Below are 9,415 nucleotides of genomic sequence, written 5' to 3'. Positions count from 1 at the left end.
TGAGGCTTCCTCTTCATTCTTTCTCTCTTAGATCACTAGATCCAGGCAAACATGCTGCTGTGTCATAAGGGTACTCAAGAAGCCCTATGGAGACATCCACGTGGCAAGAAATTGGAGTTTTCTACTAACAACCGGCAAGACACAAGTCCTCTTGCCAGCAGCCAAGGGAGTGAGCCACCTTGGGAAAGGGCCCTCCGGGTCTTCAGATGATTGCAGCCTTGTTATCTTGGCCATAACTTAATGACTGACCCTAAGCCACAACCACCTAGCTAAGCTGCTCCCATATCCCTAACCCACAGAAACTGTATGAGATAATAAATATTATTATTGTTGTTTCAAGCCACTAAGTATCTTTTTTTAAGATTTTCTTTTAAGTAATCTCTACACCCAATATGGGACTCAAACTTACAACCCCAAGATCAATCAAGAGTCATATACTTTACCGACTGAGCCAGACAGGCACCCCTCAAACCACTAAGTTTTGAGATAATTTGTTAACAGCAGTATATAACTAACAGTGCTAGACTGCAGCGCGGTGCCTAGGCAGTAAAGACTGTAGCAGAAAATCAGGAGGGGGCCTATGGGGAGACTTACCAAGCCCCACATGTTCTATGCTATTGGTCAGAAGACAAGCCTACTGTTCCTCAATCTCCTAGCAGACATTCTTAGAACACTGGGATCTCAGCCAGGACCACGGGTATTACAGGCAGAAGATATAATACCCAGAAGCATGGGAGTTTGTATCAAACAACTATGCCCAGAGGCCCAGCCTAACCAGCCGTGTCTCAGCCCACAGCAGGCAACATGAAAAGGCCAAATGAGAAGAGATTTGGCCTTCTCAAATCTCTGAGGACTGGATGGCAGCGCCTGGACCATGGGCCTCCTACACCCTGGTGTCCAGCGGGAAAAGGGAAGGGAGAAGAGGGACGAGGCACTCTGAAAGACTGCGAATTTACTCCTAGAAAACTGAGTGAGATGAGAACTTTAAACTAGAAATGAGGAAGTTACTTTGGTTGGGTGAGTTTGAGTTTATTCCACTGCCAAAGAAAAACGTTCATGAGCAAGTGGGGTTCGGTTATAAAAACTAAAGTTCTGTTTCTGCACATCTGAGACAGGACTATAAATTTTAAATCCACCACAAATTTTTATTTCTTATACTTCAGACAACTAAAAGTTACAAAGAAAAACAAAACGAAGTTTCATGTACCCACCATCTAGCCTAAGAAGTAAGAAGTCAGGGTCCCTTGAGTCCCCCTCCCTGACTGCTTTCCCACTCACTCCCACAGGTAAATGCTATCCTGAGGATTTTTCATGCCTTTCTTGTTACTTTAAATCTACCTCCCCAATTAAGAGTGCATTATTTGGCCAATTTCTACTCTTTAAACAAATAGTATCATACCATAAATACTTTCCTCCAACTTCCTTTCTGCTCAACATTACAGTTGTAAGATTCATCCACGTTGAAATCTAGAATTCCAGTGCATGTAATTAATTCAATTTCTCAGTCTAAATGTATTATAGATACCGATTATTCCTATTATCTTACTTTGAATCTTCTAATTTTGTCTAAACTTTCTTTTTTTATTGTTTCTCAATGACTTTTTTATTGATTAGATTGTTTTGTTGTCTCTACTGATTTATAAGTGCACATTTTGTTTCTAATATATAATAGTTGCCCTTCATTTGTTAAATGGATATTTAACAAAGTTTAGTATTATTCAGGACTGTTACCCTTCCCCAACAACTCAGCTCCAGCTCCATTATTGGTGACTAACATTTTAGTTCTGCTTCAGTTTTTACCCACAAATTATATATCATTGTGTTGCTCTATATGGCCAATATTTGTTTATATTTCCCCATTTGTTTACCAGCTTTTTGCTCATTATTCTCCTGCATCTCACGCCTTCCTTTTGAGACCCTTTTCTTTTTTCCTGACAAAGTTTGTAAGTCTGATGATAACAAATGCTCTCTTCTTTGGCTTGTCTAAACATACCATCGGTTTACCTTCATTCTTGAATGCCAGCTTGTAAACAGTTCTAGGTTGGCCATTATTTTCTCTTCGCCTTTGAAGGTTTTAATGTGTTACTCCACTGGCTTGTATTGTAGCTAAATTGTCTGTTGTCCGTCTAATTGTTATTTTTTTATAGATAATCTGTCTTTCTGCCCTCTTCTAATATCTCTTCTTGGTTTTTATACTTTTACTATGATGGGACTAGGTATGGATTTCTTTTTATTTATTCTACTTGAGATTCATTTTGCTTATTGAATCTGAGTATTCATACCTTTCATTAATTTGGAAAAATAATCAGCTATTATCTCTTTAAACATTTTCTCTGTCCCTTCCTCTGTTTCCTCTCTATCAAGACTCCAAATAGAAAGAATTTGAATCTCTCACTTTATCTTCCTTGTCTCTTACCCTCTGTTTTATATTTTCTACCTCTTTGTCTCTCTGTGCTGTATGCTGGGTAATGTCTTCATATCTAGTTAATCATCTCTTAACCAATGCTAAATCTATTCCCTGATGTTAAACTCATTCAAAGAGTTTTTGAATTTCAGTTATTATGTTTTTAAATTTTAGAAATTCTAATTGGTTTATCAATTCTGCTGGAATTTTTAAAATAGTATCTTCTCTTTCTCATGTTTTTAATGTCTCCTCTTGAAACATTTTGGATTTGGTAGTTTCATATTCTATATCTCATAATTCTAATATCTGAAATCCTTTTTGGTCTAATTCAGCTATGTATTATTTCAGCTGACCCCTCCCCAGAGGAGCTTGGATTTTTTCGTGTGTTTTGGATTGTGTGATTGGCAGGATTTTATCAATTGGGATCCTGTGAAACCAAGGGAAAATTTATTTCTATTCATATCTGGAACACTTAAATTTTTGGCTCAGGGCTTTCTAGTCCAAGCAGACAACAATTAATTCAAACTCCGAATCTGCAGGAGGGCCAGACAATAGATACAACTTCTCAGGGAAGGAAATTTTTTTACAACCAATCCTAGGGGAGAGCCAAGCCTGCAGAAACAAGTTTCCTGGTCATGTTCTTTGATACTAAGTGGGCGTTTGTTTTTTAAGTTTTATTTATTTAAGTAATCTCTGCTCCCCCCACCCTCCCAGCCCTACCCCCCACGCTGCCCTGAAACTCACAACCTGAAGATCAAGAGTCATACACTCATCTGACTGAGCCACCCAGGCACTAGTAGGCTTTTTTAAACTCATTTTTTCCCCTAAGAACATAGCCCACCAAGAGCTTTATGCAGGGGTCTGAGGCATTCTCTGCTGTCACCCACACCCCTAGGTTACTCTGACAAACAACCACAAGGTACCCTCAGTTCCAAGACTTGTTTTTTGGTCTCTGAGGATTTCCTTTATTTTCTAGTTGCCTTAACAATGTATTTAAATGGAGATGTGTTACATTTTACCCAGCACATCCAGGAAACTTACAATGGGAGGTTTTGGGGGGGGGGGGGTTGTTTTTTGTCTTTGCTTTTGTTTTCAGGAGTTGTATGTCACCATAGTGTTCTCCGCCCAGCTTTTTAAATCATTCAGTTTGCAATGTGTGGAACAGTTTGGAGAGGAGAAAGACGCAGAAGCAGGGAGACCTACTAGGAGCCTGCTGCAGAAATTTACACAAAAGAGCATAATAAGTTAAAAGAGAGTGGTGGTGGCAGACAAACAGAAACAGATGGATGTGGGAGATACTTAGTAAATAAAATCAACAAGTTTTCAGACATCCAAGAAGAAGTGTCTAGTGACAAGTTTTTATAGAGTCAAAAGGTCAGAGGAGAAATTCAAGTTGCATAGGATGTTGGGAAGCCTCTGAAAAACTGGTAACTGTATTTGTTACTGAACTCACACTTGTCAGTGCACCGGATGTTCAGTAAGCCAATGTCTGAGACACCAGTTTTGAAGCAAAGAAGTTTTATTAGAAGAGCAGCCCAACGAGAAGGAAGAGGATCATTCATAAAGCTGCCTTGCTCTGTTGAGTGAAGGGACAGCTTATAAATGTTTGGGGAAGGAGGTGAATACATGAGAGGTGGGTGAGGGGGTTCCTGAAATCCTGAAAGGAGGATATTTGGAGGTGTGTATGTTTCCGGAAAATGAGGGGACGAGCAGGACTTGGTATATCAGGCACGTCAGATAATTTTGAAGACAAATGTTACCGTCTGGTCCTCATTAGTTTTTTACAATCAGTGGGTAAACAGGGAGTAGGGGCAAAAAGGGCAAAATTAATGATAAGCAGTACTAAAACATTAGGGAACAAAACAGAAGGTGGGCCTAAGTTACTAATGCAACTAACACAGCTATAGTGCTGCTTACGCTTTCAAAGCAGGTTCAGGAACTAGGTGTCCAGCCTCAAATTCACCCACATACACTTGGGAGAAAGTGCAGACCGAAGAGAGGAAGGTCCTAGGTCCCAGCTTTGAGGAAATACTAACATTTTAAGACCTTCGAAGCAGAGCAAGCAACAGAAACTGAAAAGTTTGGAGGAACACCCAGAAGAGAGCTGTGGCTTTCACGAAGGCCGAGAGATGACGATTTCCAAAGGGAGGGAGAAGTCGGCAAGTGTCCAGTGAAACTGAGGTCAAGAAAATAACTGGAAACTAGGCATTTGTTTTGGTGACACATTGGAAATTAGTGCTCTTGACGACAGAGTCCATAAACAATAAAGGCAAAAGACGGGAGTGAATTGGGGAGTAAAAATGGACACCACTCCTTGGAGAAGTTTGGCTATGCAGGTGAAGACAGAGGGCATTAGCATCCGAAGAAATAGGCTGGAGAAGGATTAACAGGAGAGTAACCTAAAAAATTTCAAATGAAGATAGGAAGGAAGCAGAACAGGGAGAAGAAAGGATGAAGAGGCCAGGCCGAAAAAAATCCATAGTACGGATAGAGAAATTCTCTTGCGTTACTACCAATCCGCCAGGCTGAAAGGACATTCAAATCTCTACGGGCTTTCGGTCATGAGTGGGTGGGTGGGTAACTGTGTGCTCCCCACTCTAAAACCTTCCGTCCTCTGCCTTCGTACCTTCTTTCCCCGCCCACTGGGTCTAAGTCTACCACCTCCCACCCCAGCCGGTCCCAGCCACTCCTCGCGCTGAAATATACAGCCTTCTCTATGAACTCTTCCGGGTCGCCAAGCAGGACCACGCCCAGTCTCAATCCTGCCCGCCCCCCTATTGGAGCGCGCTTCTCGAGAGACGCATGCGCACAAACGTCGCTCCCAGGATTGGGCGGTCGTTTCCAAGATTGGGAGCGCCCCCCTAAATCTTGCGCGGGCGCGTTAGGTCCTGGTCGCTATGCGGGTGTTTGTGGGTGAGGGAGGGCAGAAAGGGAGAATCGGGGGCGGGCTTATGGAAAGGTTGAAATAAAAGACTGGGAGGTGGGAGGCCGTTTTTGAGGGAGGGCAATGAATCGTGCACTGGTAGTCGTGCACCAGCCTTGGCTTCCTATCCCAGGAAGTCGAATCTCCCCCAGTCCCTGTGACCTGTGTCACTTTTGCATCGCGGGAGGGGGGAGAAGAAGTCTGGAGTCAGATGGGATGGCACCAGAGGAGGGGGCCACATGCGGAGACGGAAGGTGACCCCCCCGAGAGGATAATTTCTGTAATTAGCTCGTAATTTCTGGTCAGGTGGCGGGACGGGCTTCATTGGGACAGCCCTAACCCAGCTGTTGAAAGCCAGGGGCCACGAAGTGACGTTGGTCTCCCGAAAGCCCGGGCCCGGTCGGATCACCTGGGTATGTCCATCCTCTGGAAGCTATGGGAGAAGGTCTGGTTTGGCGGCGCAGGGCAAGCCACCACCCGTACCCGCCTCATTGTTTTTTTCAACAGGATGAGCTTGCTACGTCGGGGCTGCCGCGCTGTGATGCGGCTGTCAACCTGGCAGGAGAGAACATCCTCAACCCTCTCCGAAGGTCAGCTAGGGCCCCGAAGCTGATGTCCTTCAGAGCAGAGGGAGGACGGGTGTGACCCTGATGAGGAGAACCTGTGAGCTGTGGCGAATAGAAATGTCAGATTGAGAACTAAACTCATATCCCAAACTACTCATCCCGCCCCACTCCTTCCTCCACCCCCACCTGCCCTTCTGCCTGCCTCAGCCATTGACTTTAGTCTTCACTCATAACTCAAGATACCCAAGATATATGCCTTTTTTTTTCCTACAGGAGAGATGGGCCATTCCTCTAAACCACAGTGCAGGGGTATACTAGAAGTGGGTATGGATGAGCCCCAGGGAAAGAGGAAGGGATATGCATGTATGTATTTAGTGACTTATTTCCCTTTTTTTTTTTTTTTTTTTTTTCCCTCCTGCAGATGGAATGAAACCTTCCAGAAGGAGGTTCTCAGCAGCCGCTTGGAGACCACCCAGATATTGGCTAAAGCCATCACCAAAGCCCCACAACCCCCCAAGGCCTGGGTCTTAGTCACTGGTGTAGGTATGTCCCAAATCACCAGCCCCTTATATTAGCCAGAAGAAGAGCGGTTGCACAGCAAGGGGTTAGCTCAGGCCCTTCTAGCTATACACACCCGAGTACTGATCTTTTCCCAGCACAACAACTTCCTAGGCCCTCGGTCCATGCATATTTCTCCTGACCTTTGCGTACTTTCTCTGAGAAACCGGGATTCTCAGAGGAAGAGGGGATAGTGGCACTGCTCTCAGTGCCAGAAAAAGCCTCATCTACTCCCAAGTCCCTTGCTTCTCACACCACGGTTCTTTGGGAACAGAATTTGATTCTTGTATTTCACCATTGGGACCAAAGAACTGCAAACGGTTATAGAACATACATCTGCCACTAGTCTAAGTGTTTTACACATATTACAGCATTTAACCTTCACAAGCACCCTATGAGAGATAGGTATTATTGTTATTCCTGTTGTAAAGATGCAAACATTCTGCAGAGAGAGGTTATATAATTTGCCTGAACTCCTAGGGTTAATAAATGGTGGGGCTAAGAATAAATCTCAGGCAGCCTGGCACCGAGTCTTTGCTCTTAAGCACTACACTCTAGCAGTCACTCAGCTTAGCTACAACTAAAGATAAGTTACTCTAGGGCAGGAACAGGTCAACTCGTGGAGTAGTTCAAAGGAAAACTAGGGCTCTGTCTTCCCATGGGAAGATCCCAAAGACCTAGGAGGGCAAGACCAAAGGAAACATCAGGTGCAAAGGGCCAGGCAGGACCAAGAACGTTGGGGCAAACCAGTGCTATTCCACCGGCAGCTTACTACCAGCCCAGCCCGACTGCAGAGTACGATGAGGACAGCCCAGGAGGGGATTTTGACTTTTTCTCCAACCTGGTAACCAAATGGGAAACTGCAGCCAGGCTTCCTGGAGAGTCTACACGCCAGGTGGTGGTGCGTTCTGGTGAGAACCAGGGGCCTGGGTATCAGACAGGTTTGGAATGTCTTCCTGGGCTCGGGGAGTGGCAGATTTGTGGCCAAGCTGTGGATGGGAGGACAGGAAGTCCCAGAGAGAGCCACACCTCTGAGCTACTACAGAGCTAAGCTGGCCTGGGAAAAGGGAGGAAGAGGAAACCAGGAGGAACTATGGAACTGCTGGAGGCTGAGGAGCCTCCTCCCCGACCATATCTCTTGCCTGCCCTAGGGGTCGTGCTGGGTCGTGGGGGCGGTGCCATCGGTCAGATGCTGCTGCCCTTCCGCCTGGGCCTGGGGGGCCCCATCGGCTCGGGCCACCAGTTCTTCCCCTGGATTCACATCAGAGACCTGGCAGGAATCCTGATCCATGCCCTTGAAGCAAGCCACGTGCAGGGGGTCCTGAATGGAGTGGCTCCAGCCCCCACTACTACAAATGCTGAGTTTGCCAAGGCTTTGGGCGCTGCCCTAGGCCGCCCAGCCTTCATCCCTCTCCCCAGCATGGTGGTGCAAGCTGTCTTTGGGCAAGAGCGTGCCATCATGCTGCTGGAGGGCCAGAAGGTGGTCCCACGGCGGACACTGGCCACAGGCTACCAGTATTCCTTCCCAGAGCTAGGGGCCGCCTTGAAGGAAGTCGTAGCCTAAGCAGGGAGGCCTCTGGCAGGGCTGGAGTCCTGTCCCTCAACAGAGGCTTCCTGGTTGGAGACTCAGGTACTCCTCTGGGACCTGAAATCATCTAGTCCTTAGAGATTCCTCTCCCTGCCCTCCTCATGGTTCCTTTGCTCCACCTGATTTAACTGAGAGACTGTCCACTGTCTCAAGGTTGCAGTCTCATCAAGTTGGATCCTTAAACTCTTCAACTCCTTGGAAAAGAATTCCCAGATTGGTTTCCCTGTGTGTCCCATTACTGTCCCAGTTACCCTTTATGTTGTGTAGAGAATTCTCTGTGATTGAGGCAATAAAGATAAATTATCTCACAGGCTTCGTTCACCTCTTTGGCCTAGATTCTTCTGGAATTTATTTCTAAGGAAATGCCAGATGATTCTTTTCCCTATGTTGGGGTTTTGAAAGTTATACTGGGCATCTCTCTTCTTGGTCCCTCCCTTGCCAAGAGCCAGTAACAAATTTGGGGCATGAGGTTATTATAAAGGTAGAGACCAGAAAACGAGTGCAGTGATCATCCATTTCCAGTGGGTTCTGTGGTCACCCTGTGTACTTGTTCACACAGTGCCATTAGGGTGCCAGCAGAGGAAGAGACAAGGCTTCAGTCTAGAACAGCCTTCAGTCTGTCACTGAAGAGCAGTGAATTAATAAAGCAATCCCGCTGGCCCTAGTTCATGAAGCTGCAGTAGGACAAAGCCAACATCCCCACCTGTAAGAAGCTTGGGACTTGCCTCTCATCTGATTGGGCCAACTTCAAGCAACCAGAGTCCCTAGCACGAAAGGACAGTTGGGTCCCTCTGGCCTACTGTCCTGATTGTGTGCCACGCCTTGACCAGAAGTAGTTCCCCCTAGCCCCCAGTTTGGGGCCAGATTACCCAATCTCCTTTCTTCCCAGAGGACTAGGAGTTGTCTGTGAGTCAGTCACCCCACAACTAGCCTCTTTGCCACACACCTGCCCCTAGGTCAGGTCTATACAGGCTAGTGCTATAAAGCCCTAATGGGAGAAGAGCTGAAGACACTCTCCATCATCCAGCTCCCCAACACTAATTGCTGGAATGAAGAATGGAGATGGCAGTACTTAACTCGCTGTGTGCCACTCAGGCAGATGTCCACAGCCGTAAAAGAACCATGTCCAGGGACTTGCTGCAGAGCCCGGACAGCACAGAATCCAGGGGCACTTGTCCTACTTCTTTATCTGGTCTTGGACTCTTCAGGAAGTTGACGGGCTCTGTATTGTTCCTGAGAGAATGACCCACCCAAAGGTAGATGTAACAGAAAAGCATATTTGGGGGCTGCAACCAATACTGTCCACAGATGAAATGTGCAACCTTGGAGTAGTCAATTTTCTGGCACAGGAGGACTTGAAGCAGATAAAGGACAGG

The 9,415-nt window shown here is 46.0% G+C and overlaps 1 protein-coding gene across 2 annotated transcripts; it reads left to right on the top strand.

Annotated features, from left to right (window-relative positions):
- Nucleotides 1-701: 701 nt before the first annotated feature.
- SDR39U1 (short chain dehydrogenase/reductase family 39U member 1) lies at nucleotides 702-8,347 on the top strand. Of its 2 annotated transcripts, none has more exons than XM_042942867.1 (6): nucleotides 702-1,017; nucleotides 5,634-5,740; nucleotides 5,835-5,917; nucleotides 6,315-6,436; nucleotides 7,219-7,362; nucleotides 7,603-8,347. In XM_042942867.1, exons 1-6 carry the CDS (start codon nucleotides 996-998, stop codon nucleotides 8,013-8,015), a joined length of 891 nt encoding a protein of 296 aa, XP_042798801.1. In that variant the 5' UTR covers nucleotides 702-995; the 3' UTR covers nucleotides 8,016-8,347. The 2 variants fall into 2 exon arrangements, with proteins under 2 accessions (XP_042798801.1, XP_042798802.1); XM_042942868.1 differs by lacking the exon at nucleotides 702-1,017 and adding an exon at nucleotides 5,217-5,317.
- The last annotated feature ends 1,068 nt before the right edge of the window (nucleotides 8,348-9,415 follow it).

This window comes from Panthera leo, chromosome B3 (genome assembly GCF_018350215.1).
Source record: "Panthera leo isolate Ple1 chromosome B3, P.leo_Ple1_pat1.1, whole genome shotgun sequence".
NCBI lineage: Eukaryota > Metazoa > Chordata > Mammalia > Carnivora > Felidae > Panthera > Panthera leo.
Note: the sequence above shows the minus strand (reverse complement) of the source record. Positions and strands in the feature narration are given on the sequence as shown.